General features: G+C 52.6%; 1 protein-coding gene across 1 annotated transcript in view; it reads left to right on the top strand.

Moving 5' to 3' along the window:
* WDR48 (WD repeat domain 48) overlaps positions 1 to 13,822 on the top strand; it is a 32,570-nt gene extending 18,748 nt beyond the window's left edge. Inside the window, exons 11-19 of the mRNA XM_066585523.1 lie at positions 300 to 397; positions 1,044 to 1,151; positions 8,810 to 8,906; positions 9,379 to 9,474; positions 9,567 to 9,675; positions 9,782 to 9,869; positions 10,664 to 10,740; positions 12,053 to 12,245; positions 13,460 to 13,822. Coding sequence (XP_066441620.1) covers positions 300 to 397; positions 1,044 to 1,151; positions 8,810 to 8,906; positions 9,379 to 9,474; positions 9,567 to 9,675; positions 9,782 to 9,869; positions 10,664 to 10,740; positions 12,053 to 12,245; positions 13,460 to 13,555 — 962 coding nt within the window. The 3' untranslated portion in view covers positions 13,556 to 13,822. The remainder of the gene's footprint in view (positions 1 to 299; positions 398 to 1,043; positions 1,152 to 8,809; positions 8,907 to 9,378; positions 9,475 to 9,566; positions 9,676 to 9,781; positions 9,870 to 10,663; positions 10,741 to 12,052; positions 12,246 to 13,459) is intronic.
* Positions 13,823 to 18,021: the final 4,199 nt, after the last annotated feature.

Genomic DNA, 18,021 nt, shown 5'->3' on the forward strand with positions numbered 1-18,021 from the left:
ATTTACATGTGCCGATTATGAAATCTCATTGATTTTGCCGTATATGGTTTGATCGCTGTCTATAGAGTTCAGACATCTGTCCTCACAGCTCCCCTACCAACATGCTTTGAGGGAAGTTCTTAAGCTTCGGTCCCACAAGAAGCTGTCGGCAAATAATCATTGAAGCTTATTCCTCCCGACGGCAGACATGAGGGGACTGACCGGCCTAGCCCTGTGGGCATTCTATTGTTTCATCACAATCTAAGGTATCGTTATCTGTAACACATAAGAAGCCGATGGTGAATTCACTGTCTCTTCAGGTGGCGCCAGCATCATTCAGTGCAACATCCTGAACGACAAGAGGCACATACTGACCAAAGACACAAATAACAATGTGGCATATTGGGACGTCTTGAAGGTAAGTCTCTGTCCTTGAAGCACTAAATGAATAGTAATAGCTGGATGTACAGCAGATGTTGGGTTAGAATGGAAACCCATTTAGGGCAGAGTCTGGTTGACAGCTATATGAAGTGTATGACCAGCTTAACTGCAGCCTGACCCCGGGGCAGGTAGAGCCTATTGCCCCCATGTAAGTGTCATTCTGAAACACTGTAGTGCTTAAACATACAACACACAGAGCAGAACTATAAGTCAACGGGTTGGGCTGTGCCCACATCATGTCGGCTGCCAGCACTCTGCCCATGCAGAAAAGGGGAGGGAGCTGTCAGTCTTCATTATGCGGACAGGGAGAACCCGGCGCAGCGCACGTCTCAGTAGATGGTCTGTATTTAAGGTGACGTCTTAGGCTGTAAGGAAATGGTCTTGTGTTTTGGGGTTGCTTTTGCATTCTTCATGTGAGCAGCGATAAGTCACAGCCCTTGGAGGTTGTCACTGTTTGCATCTGAGCAGAGATGATTGGCACAGCCCATAGAAGTCGGCGCTGTTTGAGTTGCACAGTAGTAATAGTCACATCCTGTAGAAGTTAAAAACTACTGCTCGACCGGAGGCCAGATCCTTCCGCTCTCACCCACCTCGCTCTTGTCCTTTTCACCTGTGATTTCCAGGCTTGCAAAGTTGAAGATTTGGGAAAAGTGGATTTTGAAGAAGAAATTAAGAAGAGGTTTAAGATGGTTTATGTCCCAAACTGGTTCTCTGTAGACCTGAAGACGGGGGTAAGCGCTTCTCTATTTATCTCCAACACAATTCTCCTATTAACTATTCATCCGGCCCCCTAGTGCTATAGACTTCACCGATTTAACCTCTTCGTGACCAAGACCTTCGATTGTCTAAAGGCCCTTTTACATGCAAAGATAATTGTTCAAACTGCCGAAAGATTGAACAAAGTTCGAGCGAGCTGCTGACCTTTATGAATAACCGTTTCAATCCTGTAACCTGTGTCTTCCTCCACGAGTTGTTTGCTCAGCTGGCCGTGTGAGGCGATTGTTATTGCATAAACACTTCGCCCAGCTGAGCAAACATCTGGTGGACACATTGCATTGTTCTGCTAGTGGCTGAGGAGATTGATTTATGCAAAACAAAGCCATTGCTTTTACCCTGGAAACGCTGAACGAATTGCATTCAAACTAAAAGAATTTCCAGCGACCAAACAAATCGATTTTATGCCAGCCCAAAAACCTCGACTAGCGATAATTGAATGCATAGCGCACGACTGCCCGCGTTTACATGTAAGATTATTGCTCATTTTCGATCGTTTGAATGAATTTTGAGTGATAATCATTGCGTGCAAAAGGGCCTTAAATGTCCGCCTCAACCTTTCACATTTTCCAAACGATATATATTCTAAGGGTTAATATCTTTTATTCGATGAAGTGTTTTTTTTCAGTTTTTGTGGCATAGATTTGGCTTTCTTATGGGCCCAGGACAGGGCCAGCATCTTTCAGCTTACATTTTATATAGAAAAAAATAAGCAGAAATTACGGAAAATTGGGAATATTAGAATTTTATACTATTTCTAATGCAGTGTAATAAATTAGGAAAAATAACAGATTTCTAAAATAAAAATAAAAACCCCCAAAAAACTCACATTTCTGTGTATGACACCAAATCTGTGTACTTTGGCGAAGCAGCCAAGGTCTCCCACAAATCAAAAAATTAAAGGCGTTGTCCAGTTATCGGACAACCTGCTCCCTGTACGCTGTACTCCTGGCTTTTGTCGGGAGAGATGATGCGGGTCACCGCTCATTGTCCTGGCATCAGTGGTCGCATCCTCAGGGTCATGATTCTAGGAGTTCGGGAACATTATGCTGGAGCCTCTGATAGGCTGCAGCGGTCACCTGACTTCTAGTGACATCATCTGTCACAGCAGAAGGGAAACTGAGCCGTTCACCTGTATTGTGAAACGGACCCCTTTACTGTCTTGTTTTATTTGGAGTATAGAGTAACCCACACCGCCCGTGCCAACCCAAGCTGCCACCATAGCTATCCCGTTTATCGTAGACTATGCATAGTGTGTATCTCTATCAAAAACTAAACTTAATGGGCACTTGGCCTGAGACTAAGGCTTCATGTCCACGGATACACACGGTTTCTGCCAGTGCCCGCGGTATTTTCTCACCTGTCCAGCTGACTGCGGGTCTTTTCTGTCACAGCCGGATCTTTCTTCTTCTGTTTTCCCGTGGTTCTGCGGCACGGGCGCAGTGTCAGCTGTGTCTGTGCTGCGGATCGGACGGCTTCCATTGACTTCAACAGAAGCCGTCCGTGCGGGAATCCACAGATAATGGAACATGCTGCGTTTTTTTCCCGCGTGCGTGCTATCCGTGCGTCAGTAAAAAAATGCCATCCGCAGGTATCTAATTACCTGCAGATGCCCAATGATTTTCTGTAGGCAAATGAATCTCCGGATGACACTCGCAGATTTGCTAACTGACATCTGCCCGTCGACACGAGGCCTGAGGGCCCTTTTACACTGAGGGATATTCGTTGTATGCCGGCACTGGCTGAACAACGAACTAGAATTTGTTCAGTGTCTGCGGGCAAAAAAATGACGCACCAGTGGCCTGTGTGCTGTGAACGGCGGGGATGGCCCGCTCTGCATCCACTTACTGATGGCCTGTGTGCTGTGAACGGCAGGGATGGCCCGCTCTGCATCCACTTACTGATGGCCTGTGTGCTGTGAACGGCGGGGATGGCCCGCTCTGCATCCACTTACTGATGGCCTGTGTGCTGTGAACGGCAGGGATGGCCCGCTCTGCATCCACTTACTGATGGCCTGTGTGCTGTGAACGGCGGCGATGGCCCGCTCTGCATCCACTTACTGATGGCCTGTGTGCTGTGAACGGCAGGGATGGCCCGCTCTGCATCCACTTACTGATGGCCTGTGTGCTGTGAACGGCGGCGATGGCCTGCTCTGCATCCACTTACTGATGGCCTGTGTGCTGTGAACGGCGGGGATGGCCCGCTCTGCATCCACTTACTGATGGCCTGTGTGCTGTGAACGGCGGCGATGGCCCGCTCTGCATCCACTTACTGATGGCCTGTGTGCTGTGAACGGCGGGGATGGCCTGCTCTGCATCCACTTACTGATGGCCTGTGTGCTGTGAACGGCGGCGATGGCCCGCTCTGCATCCACTTACTGATGATTGTGTGCTGTGAACGGCGGCGATGGCCCGCTCTGCATCCACTTACTGATGGCCTGTGTGCTGTGAACGGCGGGGATGGCCCGCTCTGCATCCACTTACTGATGGCCTGTGTGCTGTGAACGGCGGCGATGGCCCGCTCTGCATCCACTTACTGATGGCCTGTGTGCTGTGAACGGTGGCGATGGCCCGCTCTGCATCCACTTACTGATGGCCTGTGTGCTGTGAACGGCGGCGAAGGTCCGCTCTGCATCCACTTACTGATGATTGTGTGCTGTGAACGTCGGCGATGGCCCGCTCTGCATCCACTTACTGATGATTGTCTGCTGTGAACGTCGGCGATGGCCCGCTCTGCATCCACTTACTGATGATTGTGTGCTGTGAACGGCGGGGATGGCCCGCTCTGCATCCACTTACTGATGATTGTGTGCTGTGAACGGCGGGGATGGCCCGCTCTGCATCCACTTACTGATGGCCTGTGTGCTGTGAACGGCGGCGATGGCCCGCTCTGCATCCACTTACTGATGGCCTGTGTGCTGTGAACGGCGGTGATGGCCCGCTCTGCATCCACTTACTGATGATTGTGTGCTGTGAACGTCGGCGATGGCCCGCTCTGCATCCACTTACTGATGGCCTGTGTGCTGTGAACGGCGGTGAAGGCCCGCTCTGCATCCACTTACTGATGATTGTGTGCTGTGAATGGCGGCGATGGCCCGCTCTGCATCCACTTACTGATGGCCTGTGTGCTGTGAACGGCGGCGATGGCCCGCTCTGCATCCACTTACTGATGATTGTGTGCTGTGAACGGCGGCGATGGCCCGCTCTGCATCCACTTACTGATGATTGTGTGCTGTGAACGGCGGCGATGGCCCGCTCTGCATCCACTTACTGATGATTGTGTGCTGTGAACGGCGGCGATGGCCCGCTCTGCATCCACTTACTGATGATTGTGTGCTGTGAACGGCGGCGATGGCCCGCTCTGCATCCACTTACTGATGATTGTGTGCTGTGAACGACGGCGATGGCCCGCTCTGCATCCACTTACTGATGATTGTGTGCTGTGAACGGCGGCGATGGCCCGCTCTGCATCCACTTACTGATGATTGTGTGCTGTGAACGGCGGCGATGGCCCGCTCTGCATCCACTTACTGATGGCCTGTGTGCTGTGAACGGCGGGGATGGCCCGCTCTGCATCCACTTACTGATGGCCTGTGTGCTGTGAACGGCGGCGATGGCCCGCTCTGCATCCACTTACTGATGATTGTGTGCTGTGACCGGCGGCGATGGCCTGCTCTGCATCCACTTACTGATGGCCTGTGTGCTGTGAACGGCGGGGATGGCCCGCTCTGCATCCACTTACTGATGGCCTGTGTGCTGTGAACGGCGGGGATGGCCCGCTCTGCATCCACTTACTGATGGCCTGTGTGCTGTTAACGGCGGCGATGGCCCGCTCTGCATCCACTTACTGATGGCCTGTGTGCTGTGAACGGTGGCGATGGCCCGCTCTGCATCCACTTACTGATGGCCTGTGTGCTGTGAACGGCGGCGAAGGTCCGCTCTGCATCCACTTACTGATGATTGTGTGCTGTGAACGTCGGCGATGGCCCGCTCTGCATCCACTTACTGATGATTGTGTGCTGTGAACGGCGGCGATGGCCCGCTCTGCATCCACTTACTGATGATTGTGTGCTGTGAACGGCGGCGATGGCCTGCTCTGCATCCACTTACTGATGGCCTGTGTGCTGTGAACGGTGGCGATGGCCCGCTCTGCATCCACTTACTGATGGCCTGTGTGCTGTGAACGGCGGTGATGGCCCGCTCTGCATCCACTTACTGATGATTGTGTGCTGTGAACGGCGGCGATGGCCCGCTCTGCATCCACTTACTGATGATTGTGTGCTGTGAATTGCGGCGATGGCCCGCTCTGCATCCACTTACTGATGATTGTGTGCTGTGAACGGCGGCGATGGCCCGCTCTGCATCCACTTACTGATGATTGTGTGCTGTGAACGGCGGCGATGGCCCGCTCTGCATCCACTTACCGATGGCCTGTGTGCTGTGAACGGCGGCGATGGCCCGCTCTGCATCCACTTACTGATGGCCTGTGTGCTGTGAACGGCGGCGATGGCCCGCTCTGCATCCACTTACTGATGGCCTGTGTGCTGTGAACGGCGGCGATGGCCCGCTCTGCATCCACTTACTGATGTCCTGTGTGCTGTGAACGGCGGCGATGGCCCGCTCTGCATCCACTTACTGATGGCCTGTGTGCTGTGAACGGCGGCGATGGCCCGCTCTGCATCCACTTACTGATGGCCTGTGTGCTGTGAACGGCGGCGATGGCCCGCTCTGCATCCACTTACTGATGGCCTGTGTGCTGTGAACGGCGGCGATGGCCCGCTCTGCATCCACTTACTGATGGCCTGTGTGCTGTGAACGGCGGCGATGGCCCGCTCTGCATCCACTTACTGATGGCCTGTGTGCTGTGAACGGCGGGGATGGCCCGCTCTGCATCCACTTACTGATGATTGTGTGCTGTGAACGGCGGCGATGGCCCGCTCTGCATCCACTTACTGATGGCCTGTGTGCTGTTAACGGCGGGGATGGCCCGCTCTGCATCCACTTACTGATGATTGTGTGCTGTGAATGGCGGCGATGGCCCGCTCTGCATCCACTTACTGATGGCCTGTGTGCTGTGAATGGCGGCGATGGCCCGCTCTGCATCCACTTACTGATGGCCTGTGTGCTGTGAACGGCGGCGATGGCCCGCTCTGCATCCACTTACTGATGATTGTGTGCTGTGAACGGCGGCGATGGCCCGCTCTGCATCCACTTACTGATGATTGTGTGCTGTGAACGGCGGCGATGGCCCGCTCTGCATCCACTTACTGATGGCCTGTGTGCTGTGAACGGCGGTGATGGCCCGCTCTGCATCCACTTACTGATGATTGTGTGCTGTGAACGGCGGCGATGGCCCGCTCTCCATCCACTTACTGATGATTGTGTGCTGTGAACGGCGGCGATGGCCCACTCTGCATCCACTTACTGATGATTGTGTGCTGTGAACGGCGGCGAAGGCCCGCTCTGCATCCACTTACTGATGATTGTGTGCTGTGAACGGCGGCGAAGGCCCGCTCTGCATCCACTTACTGATGGCCTGTGTGCTGTGAACGGCGGCGATGGCCCGCTCTGCATCCACTTACTGATGATTGTGTGCTGTGAACGGCGGCGATGGCCCGCTCTGCATCCACTTACTGATGATTGTGTGCTGTGAACGGCGGCGATGGCCCGCTCTGCATCCACTTACTGATGATTGTGTGCTGTGAACGGCGGCGATGGCCCGCTCTGCATCCACTTACTGATGATTGTGTGCTGTGAACGACGGCGATGGCCCGCTCTGCATCCACTTACTGATGATTGTGTGCTGTGAACGGCGGCGATGGCCCGCTCTGCATCCACTTACTGATGATTGTGTGCTGTGAACGGCGGCGATGGCCCGCTCTGCATCCACTTACTGATGGCCTGTGTGCTGTGAACGGCGGCGATGGCCCGCTCTGCATCCACTTACTGATGATTGTGTGCCGTGACCGGCGGCGATGGCCTGCTCTGCATCCACTTACTGATGGCCTGTGTGCTGTGAACGGCGGCGAAGGTCCGCTCTGCATCCACTTACTGATGATTGTGTGCTGTGAACGTCGGCGATGGCCCGCTCTGCATCCACTTACTGATGATTGTGTGCTGTGAACGGCGGCGATGGCCCGCTCTGCATCCACTTACTGATGATTGTGTGCTGTGAACGGCGGCGATGGCCTGCTCTGCATCCACTTACTGATGGCCTGTGTGCTGTGAACGGTGGCGATGGCCCGCTCTGCATCCACTTACTGATGGCCTGTGTGCTGTGAACGGCGGTGATGGCCCGCTCTGCATCCACTTACTGATGATTGTGTGCTGTGAACGGCGGCGATGGCCCGCTCTGCATCCACTTACTGATGATTGTGTGCTGTGAATTGCGGCGATGGCCTGCTCTGCATCCACTTACTGATGATTGTGTGCTGTGAACGGCGGCGATGGCCCGCTCTGCATCCACTTACTGATGGCCTGTGTGCTGTGAATTGCGGCGATGGCCCGCTCTGCATCCACTTACTGATGGCCTGTGTGCTGTGAACGGCGGCGATGGCCCGCTCTGCATCCACTTACTGATGATTGTGTGCTGTGACCGGCGGCGATGGCCCGCTCTGCATCCACTTACTGATGGCCTGTGTGCTGTGAACGGCGGCGATGGCCCGCTCTGCATCCACTTACTGATGGCCTGTGTGCTGTGAACGGCGGCGATGGCCCGCTCTGCATCCACTTACTGATGGCCTGTGTGCTGTGAACGGCGGTGATGGCCCGCTCTGCATCCACTTACTGATGGCCTGTGTGCTGTGAACGGCGGCGATGGCCCGCTCTGCATCCACTTACTGATGGCCTGTGTGCTGTGAACGGCGGCGATGGCCCGCTCTGCATCCACTTACTGATGGCCTGTGTGCTGTGAACGGCGGGGATGGCCCGCTCTGCATCCACTTACTGATGATTGTGTGCTGTGAACGGCGGCGATGGCCCGCTCTGCATCCACTTACTGATGGCCTGTGTGCTGTGAACGGCGGCGATGGCCCGCTCTGCATCCACTTACTGATGGCCTGTGTGCTGTGAACGGCGGGGATGGCCCGCTCTGCATCCACTTACTGATGATTGTGTGCTGTGAACGGCGGCGATGGCCCGCTCTGCATCCACTTACTGATGATTGTGTGAAGGCACAGCAGTGACTATCGCTGGCACGGCTGTTGGTGCTGAGGCACCCGTCCTGTGTAGAAGGACCCGTAGGGCGCTTTATTACCTTTACAGATTTGTTAAATGTATTTATGTATTTTTTTTTCATATTTTTTGTACTCTGTGAAAACAGCCGCACAGCTGATGGGTTAAGGGGAAAAAAATTCTCTAGCAAAAGTATTTAAAACCCCCGACCTCCCGTGTTTTAGTAACCCAACCGAAAAATCGAATACGGGCCGATAAACCTCCATCCGTGCAACATGGCCCAACGGTGTCTGGTCATTTAGGACCAGGCACAGGACACTAAGGAGTTAATCTCGCAGGATTACTGTATTACAAGGTGTATTTGTACGCGGACGCCTCTGATTGACGCCGGGGCGACTGAGTTGTGCAGTTAAACCACCTTTGACAGTGTGTTGCCTCCACAGATGCTGACCATCACCTTAGACGAGAGCGACTGCTTTGCGGCGTGGGTGTCGGCCAAGGACGCCGGGTTCAGCAGTCCCGATGGCTCCGATCCGAAATGTAAGAGTTTAGCTGAAGAATTCCCAAATCTGATATCTCCAACAATATCTTCAGATGGGTTTTACGGGCAAACACTACTTATCCTCCGACTAGTTCATCAGTAGTTGATCTGCTGGGGTCCATTACTCCGTGCCCACTGTCCTCGCCACAGCACATGGGGTACGGAGTTAAACTAGATCTCCAACCCCTGTGTAGTGGCTGGGGTTTGGAATTGCAGGCGCAATGGTCATTGATTTTTTTAGGAGCGCTGCACCTGCAATTGCCAGCGCCGGCCACTTCCCAAGGGGCGGAGCGAGCTGCTGCTGTGTGTTGTGGCACTGCCGGAGGGCACCCAATCAGCTGATCGGCCAGGGTCCCAACTGGTGGACTCCAGCCAATCCACCATTGATGCCTTCTCCTCTGGGTCATCAGTAGCATTTGCCCAGAAAATTCTTTTAACTTCTACTTAGTAACCGGGCTGTTTGGTTTGCAGTGAACCTCGGGGGGCTCTTGTTACAAGCACTGCTGGAGTTTTGGCCAAGAACACACATAAACCCCATGGAGGAAGAAGAGAGTGAAGTGAACCACGGTGGGCGACCTTGCATCCGATAGATTGTTAGACCTTAGCCATGATGGGTGGAAGATGTTGACTCTCAATGATCTTGTGTATTAATTGTGCAGTGGCAAACGGTGAGCAGGAAAATAGGATACAGAAGGGTAATGGCTACTTCCAAGTGCCGCCTCACACTCCGGTGATCTTTGGAGAAGCCGGTGGCCGCACTCTCTTCAGGTATGCCTGTGTGTATGATATGTATCCGCTCCATCGTCCTGATGGGATAATCAGACTACATGATGTGCAGCGATGAGCTCAGGCCCTTTGTGTTCGCCCCTTCTAGGTTACTTTGCAGAGATTCCGGCGGAGAAACGGAGTCCATGCTCCTTAATGAGACTGTTCCTCAGTGGGTGGTGGATATTACTGTGGATGTAAGTACAAGTCCTGGACCAGAGGTGTGGCGTCAAATAACCCTGACTTCTGTTGATCTTGTTTTTTGGGCTCCGCAGTTTTCCAAAATTGCCACAGCGCTTCTTTGGCTACTTAATGCACAATGTACGTCGTTATCTGCGATATTACCTGCTGATCTGGTTGGCCAGCACTGCTCACGTGATTAACTCTGGCCAATCCCAAAGCGGCATGCTGCCTCTGACTACTGATGCACCGTGTCCGCTGATAGGTGACGGGAGTCCTGGGGCATCTTGGAACTTTGCAGAGGGGTCCCAGGAACCGGGAGATATAAAACTGCAGGGGCCAATTTGGTCCCTGAGACCAGAGAGTTGCTTTAATAAACCGGAATAGCTGGAGACTGTGGATTAGATCTGCTGGGTTCCCTTATGGTACCGGATCACATTTTGCAATGCGATGATACAGTCACTGCTTAAATGGTCGGTGCGCGCTGAGAGAAATTGGTATACTAATTGGTTCTGCCACTCTCTGTACGAAGATGGCGGAGCGATGCAATTGGATGTTTCCGCCAGACACACAGAAGCAAATGAAGCAGTGGTCTCGTATATGTACGTCCGCCGTACAGACGGCGGGGAGAAGTTGCACCCGGAGGAGGTTTATACTGCAAATTGCCACTAATAAAGACTCAAGCAGCAAACTTTGCAAAAAAAAAACCAAAGTTTTGTCAAACTTTTTGCCGCAACTGTAGGCGTGTACTTAGGGTGTAGCGTGTAGATCCGTGTGCAGTGATAATCTACTTCTGGGTTTTTTCTTCTAGAAAAACATGCCGAAATTCAATAAAATTCCGTTCTACCTCCAACCGCATTCATCGTCGGGAGCGAAGACACTGAAGAAGTGAGTATGAGGGGCGGATACTAAACCCACATAGTTGTGAAGCGCCAATGAGGCTCGCCGCACACAGATCCCGCGCAATCGGACATTGTGTCAGCCACGTCTGCGCTGCTTCACCTGCAAGAAACAAGGAGAGGTTCTCGGAGGCCGACGGATGAGGGGGATTCATCAAGATACAAGGGAAAAGCGGAAAATCCAAACCGCAGCTTTATTGGCTGCTCTACATGGTCTCTGGAATCCGATTGGTGGTCCTGGTGAACCGCAGCACTCCTGCTTGTTGTTCTGTCCCTTTGTTGGAGGCTTCCTGTCTGTATTTCCATTGATGAGATACGGGGTATTCAGTCTAATTGTACCTTATATTTTAGGCTCCGTTCACATCTGCATTTGGGTTTCTGTTTTCCTGTTCTGTCATGAGCTCAGGAAAACGGAACTTAAAGGGGTATTCCGGTTAGTGACCAGAATTTCAAGTTTTCACCCCAAAACTGCTAGATCGTCGGGTGTCTGACCGCTGAGGTCCCCCCACACCCCAAGTGAACCCGAGAACAAAGAACCCGTGTCACCACTATTTTGCAATTCCAGGTTGCTTCTACCGATTTCCCTAGCATAGCAGCCATTGGGCTCCTAGACGTTCGTGGATCCGCTCCATTTCAATGGGATTAGCAGAAATGGCCGAGTGCTTTGTATTTGACCATCTCTGTCTGCCCCACTGAAATGAATGGAGCCATAGGCACGGATGTGCGACCGGCAACACTTGCTGCTACGTTAGGGAAATAGGGGGAAAAGCAACTCGGCATTGTGAAATAGAGGACCCAGGTCCCCTGTTCTCAGGATCGGTGGGAGGCCCAGCAGCCGGACCCCCATGATCTATCAGTTTTTACCCAGATCTTTAGGACAGATCTGCGTCAGAGGATCTGCTGTAAAGTCGTAGGCGTAGACCTTCTGTAACATATGAAGATGCACATTTAGCGCGTGTGCGGCGGATTACAGTATAATCGTTTGCGTTTTACCGCACAGGTTTCTGAGACGAGCCGGTGAGAGATGAGGACGTGAAAAGGCTTCTAGAAGTTGTGCAAATTCATAAAATCTACTGCTTCCAACCACGTTTTTGGCTGCCCAGCAGTGAGATCTGAGGTGGGGTGAGGGGAAGGAATAAGTAGGGTCTGCAGAGTCCATGTGCGCTGGGTACCTAAGCCTGGAGTCTGCATGTACTACAACTAGGAAGAGGCGTGTGCCATGGGTGTAATCGCCAGGTACGATCTTTGTATATGGCGTTACTTGGTCTTAACTTGTGCCTCTTGTACCCCCCAATCCGCAGAGACAGATTGTCCGCTAGCGACATGCTGCAGGTGAGGAAGGTGATGGAACACGTCTACGAGAAAATCATAAACGTGGACACAGAGTCTCAGACGACCAGCTCCTCAAATAATGAAAAGCAAGGGGAACAAGAGAAGGAGGAGGACATTGCTGTGCTGGCAGAGGAGAAGATCGAGCTCTTATGCCAAGACCAGGTATGTACACAGTGAGGAGCACGGGGGACATGGGACCCTGTACTCGGGATCAGTGGTCTCAGCAGTGAGACCCCACTGATCGGCAAGTAAGTTATGGTGTGTATTTTATACCCCCAGCTGCCCGGTTCCCGCGGTCTCCTTCCGTGAAGTCTGTGCGCGGTCTGAAAGCTTGACTCTCTTCAGACCTCTGTGTGTATGCTTTCCCGTAGACTTGTATAGAGGAGCGCCAGCACAGTGGTCTGAAAAGGGTCAAATCTTCAGAGCGCTCGCAGACTTCATGCATGAATGCCATGGGAACCAGACAGCGGGCAAGAAAAAAGAGACATCTCCATGGTGACAGTGGCCCTTTAACTATAGAATTCAAACCCTCCAGGCATCCCTGACAAACTCAGCTCTGTATCGCCTAAATATATATATTACCATAAATGGCCACAAAAAGAATAAAGCGATCAGTTGATTGTATTTTATGGAGTAAGGCACCTGTATCGTTAGCTGATGCCTGCAGAGCTGTAGTTCTGTTACTGTCACACCAGTCTTTCCTCTTCTAGTCCGTCGTCGCCGTACCGCTCCTCGGACCTCCGCTCTGGGAATATAGTAGTGTGATGCAGTGACTGCAGCGGCTCTTGTGTCAGGCCGGTATAACCCAGTGTTATCTAGCCTGACTGTACATCTATCCTAGAATAGACGGAGGGGTCATCCACAGCGTCCGGTTTGTGCGGACGGGGGGCAGATTGAGGGAGCCATTTTTATAATGTCCATATACCCTAATTGGGGATTTCATTATTCGATGACCCCTTTTTTTGGACACATACCTCCTCCCCTATTGTCAAAGGGATCCTGTCATCACCTTTTGAGCCCCATAACATAGTGAGAATGGGGGTCCGTGGAGCGGTTTCATACGCTGTGGGTGCAGCATTGAGGCACTGTGCGCCTGCGAACACTATGGCTGTTTTACAGATGGCTGTGCGCATGCTCTCCTATTCATCTCTATGGGAGAGTAATGGGCCGTCTGAAGTCGAGCTGTGTGCGCCGCACGGACCCCCTGCTGGAACAGGGCACCCAGTGACCTCTCCACGGACTCCCCATTCTCTCACCTTTAGAGCCCCAACCGTAGTTTATGGTTACTCTAAGGTGATGACGGGTTCCCTTTCATTTCCGGAACCCAAGGGCGTCACTTGCTGTCACCACTGATCCTCATATTTTACTTCCCACAGATTTTGGATCCTAATATGGACCTGCGGACTGTGAAACATTTCATTTGGAAGAGCGGTGGCGATTTAACCCTTCATTACCGCCAGAAGTCGACGTGAAATCGTTCCAAGGAGCAGCTACACTGACATGATCGTTGTGGACTAAAAACTAGTACTGTATGGAAGCTATACTGGACTCTTATACATAGGTGTCACCTGAGCCCGTATGGACATTCACGTATCCCCCTAGTCACCCCACCTGTAACAGACCACCCACCTCTTTAGTTCCTTGGGTTTCAACATAAAATGGCAAAAGATAGGCAAACTGTTGTTACTGTGCGTTTTAATGTACAGAGTCGTTGATAAAGATTTCTAATTTTTCTTTCATTCATCTCCTCCAAGACGGTTTACATCGAATGGGAATGAAGTGTGTTGAGCCCCTCGGATGCGGCCCGGCCGGGGCTTTCAGTAACACAGCAGCGGGGGTTTACTGAGCCGAACACGTCAGAATTGTAGCTCCACTTCTACTGAACACTAGTGCACTGCATTTATGTGTTTGGGCATGTTTGGCACCTCACTAGGCAAAGGGGAGGGGTATAAGAAAGAGGAGTGACTTAACTGCAAGGGGCGTGGCTTGAGAGGTGTCTAGCAAGATGCACCAACTTTATCATCCAGCGTGAGCCGCTATGATAAATCTGGCACATCTTTGGACTGTCTGGTCTTGTGGTACTTTTTATGCAGAACGACAGTCGAGGCACAGAAGCGTCTGACGGCCGTGGTTGGAGGCGGATCTCTTCGGCCGCCGCCTCCGTACAGTGCAAACGGTCAATCGATCATCGTTGACCAACTGCCTGTTTTCAGAGCGAGAAGTCGCTTCCACTGAGCTGAAATAACGACTAGTGTCTAATGAGCGATGTTTCTCCTTTAGTACCCGCGGTCAGCGATCGCTTGAAATCACTTATTTTAGTGTTTTTGTAAAAGTACCTGAAATCTGACGAGGGATGGCGGCAATCAGGAAGGACCGCCCATCAAACGGATTGTAGCTGATCTACAAGTAACGGTTTCCTGCGCCGTTCTCTCCCTCATGTTTGCTACTTCAGGAGGACATAAGGTACAGTGGAGCTTCATAGCGCCTACAAGGCTTTGGCAGAACGTTCGGTGCGTTTTCGTCTGACTTCCTTTAACATTTGCTACATCTGTACCAGGAGAGTCTACCTTATTGGGGATGGCGGTTAACCCATTAGAGTGCAGATCTCACCTCTTCAAATGATTGTGGTGAAATCTGCAGGTCTGCACCAAAAGCGGAGCGGGGAACCTGTGTGAACGTACTTTCAGGACATGTTCACATGGCAGATCCAAGGTGGATTTTTCCAATGTGTATCTGCTGCAATCTGCGACAGAATTCCAATGCTAGGCCCTGAGGTTCTGCGGATTTAGCCCCATTCCATAGGCTTTTGGCCGCCCAACGCAGTTTACATTGACACGCCAATTCTTTTTTTTTCTGCATTGCAAGTTTTATAAACTACGGTATGGATTCCCATTGAGTTCACTGGGATGTAAAAATGGCACAGATTTTGATGTGGCATCCACCCTAAAACTGTGTGAGCCGGTCCTTGGGGTGCGTTCAGACGTAGCAAATATGCTGTGGATTTGGCGCAGCTGAAAAATTTTGCAGCAGATTGCAACAAAAATTGGCATCAACTGTGTGGATTTTGGTAGATTTGCTGCCGATTTCCCTCAACTGAATTTAAACTTAATGGGTGAACTGATCTGGATCCGCCACAATCTGCACCAAATGTTGCTGCGGACTATTCTCCAATGTAGAGAATTCACAGCGTATCTGCTACGTGTGAACGCACCTTTTAAGGTTGCTTATTTCTTCTTGGGGTTAAGATCTCCCCACTTCCATTTTCGCCCGGATTCGTGCAGAGTCTTGCCTGCTCCCAACAATTTCCTGGCCTCCGGCTACGTGTCTTGAGCCACATCAGTGCTGCAGGCAAATAAAGCCTTCAGTGATCACCTGTCTATAAGATACATCATTACCAGAGGACAGGAGTGACCGGTGGGGGGAACGGGGTGGAGGAACAGGCGGGAGGACAGGAGTGACCGGTGGGGGGAACGGGGTGGAGGAACAGGCGGGAGGACAGGAGTGACCGGTGGGGGGAACGGGGTGGAGGAACAGGCGGGAGGACAGGAGTGACCGGTGGGGGGAACGGGGTGGAGGAACAGGCGGGAGGACAGGAGTGACCGGTGGGGGGAACGGGGTGGAGGAATAGGCGGGAGGACAGGAGTGACCGTGGGGGGAACGGGGTGGAGGAATAGGCGGTAGGACAGGAGTGAGCGGTGGGGGGAACGGGGTGGAGGAACAGGCGGGAGGACAGGAGTGACCGTGGGGGAAGGGGAGGACAGGAGTGACCGGTGGGGGAACGGGGAAGGGGAGGACAGGAGTGACCGGTGGGGGGGAACGGGGAAGGGGAGGACAGGAGTGACCGGTGGGGGGGAACGGGGAAGGGGAGGACAGGAGTGACCGGTGGGGGAACGGGGTGGAGGAACAGGCAGGAGGACAGGAGTGACCGTGGGGGAAGGGGAGGACAGGAGTGACCTGTGGGGGGAACAGGCGGGAGGACAGGAGTGACTGTGGGGGAAGGGGAGGACAGGAGTGACCGGTGGGGGGGAACGGGGAAGGGGAGGACAGGAGTGACCGGTGGGGGGGGACGGGGAAGGGGAGGACAGGAGTGACCGGTGGGGGGGAATGGGGAAGGGGGGGACAGGAGTGACCGGTGGGGGGGAACGGGGAAGGGGAGGACAGGAGTGACCGGTGGGGGGGAACGGGGTGGAGGAACAGGCAGGAGGACAGGAGTGACCGGTGGGGGAACGGGGAAGGGGAGGACAGATTAAAGTAACGATCCGGGCCACCATGTAACAAATAATGGAAATAACTCACCTGGTGCACAGCCGGGTTCCAGTGAAGCGTTAGGGACACCCACCTGCACCTGTGGTCCAAGTGTGCTTGTAGTATGTATATGAAGAAACTCCAGATATCCTTCAGTGGAGGAGAGCCGCCGGAATGAAAAATCCCGGAGAAAGAAAACTTCCTTCAATGGGTTAAATGAACAAATTTTCAAAGAGAAAAAGGTTTCTTCCGCCGCTGCTGCTGTGGATCTTCTCGTTTGGGCGGTCGTGGCCGACCGTTTTTTAGTAATAACAAATTTATTCCAAAACAAATGAAAATGATTGCATGGAAAAAAATCCTTGCGGTGATCGTACAACGCGCTTCGGTGTTCTTAGACGCCTTTCTCAAGTATACCACTAGATTGAAAATACATCTTTTAAATAGTGCGTCCTCCTTATGGAGGGGGGGGGGTTACAGGTGCTCGGCGCGTCAGCTCTGTAACGGAGAGGGGGTGCGCTGATCCCCCAACGTAACCTCCGTAGTGTGGGGGGAGGAACGCTAAATACGTAGCTCCCGGGATAGCGCTCTACTGAAAATAACTGCGACCTCCAGAGGAACCCATACAATATTGTTTCTTCAAAATATTTATACAAAATAACAATCTCAATCGATTAATTGAAATTATGAACTATACTATTAGAGATAAAAGGGCTGTAAACCCCCTAACCCCCCCCCCCCCCCCTAACGGGGCTCTATCGCTGTGAGCCCCCCTAACGGGGCTCTATCGCTGTGAGCCCCCCTAACGGGGCTCTATCGCTGTGAGCCCCCCTAACGGGGCTCTATCGCTGTGAGCCCCCCTAACGGGGCTCTATCGCTGTGAGCCCCCCTAACGGGGCGTGACCGGTGGGGGAGCGGCGAAGGGGAGGACAGGAGTGACCGGTGGGGGAACAGGTTAGACCGCACAAAGCCATGAGAAAAATGTTCTTGACTTTTTTTTTTTGTTCTTGTTGTCCCAACTTGCGGATTTTTCTGCGAATCTGTGGGTCATCCACCAAAAAGGTAAGAATTGAATTTGTCGTTTTTGGTTTCCCCAAGGGAGAACCCTACAGTAAATCCCTACGACAATCCACAGCGTCAGCTTAAATTTGTGGTGGAATATCTGCGGTGTCTGCCTGGTGTGAACGTGTATGGCAGAGCAGCGCAGCCGCACCATTCCCCCCCCCCCGGGAGCACTGCTATATGCCAAGGTCCCTGATACGATGCGTCTCCCGATTCCGCGAGTCGTGTGAGGTTAACGGGGTTTGACGACGTCTCCTGGGTGTAGGCTGGAGCCAATGCTTATACCTCTTTTATTGGATCTTGTTTTTCTTTTAGGTCCTTACGGTTTCTCTATGTGGAGGGCAGAGACTTCATGATACGAAATGCCAAGTATCAAAGCAGATTTAAAGGGATTGTCCCCCCAACAACACATAGGAGTGGAGAGAACTTGCTGATCTTTGGGGTTTGACTGCTGGGACTCCCACTGATACAAAGAATGAGGGTCTGGAGCGTCCTGCAATGAATATAGAGGCGGTCACCGCTTCAGTCATTACATTGGGACTGCTGGAGCTATTCAATGTTGCCATTTTCGGCAGTCCCATGGAATTTGAGCGGTGGTGTGCGACTGCCACTGTATTGCAGGATGCCCTGGTGT

Source organism: Eleutherodactylus coqui, chromosome 12, assembly GCF_035609145.1.
Source record: "Eleutherodactylus coqui strain aEleCoq1 chromosome 12, aEleCoq1.hap1, whole genome shotgun sequence".
NCBI classification, from domain to species: domain Eukaryota; kingdom Metazoa; phylum Chordata; class Amphibia; order Anura; family Eleutherodactylidae; genus Eleutherodactylus; species Eleutherodactylus coqui.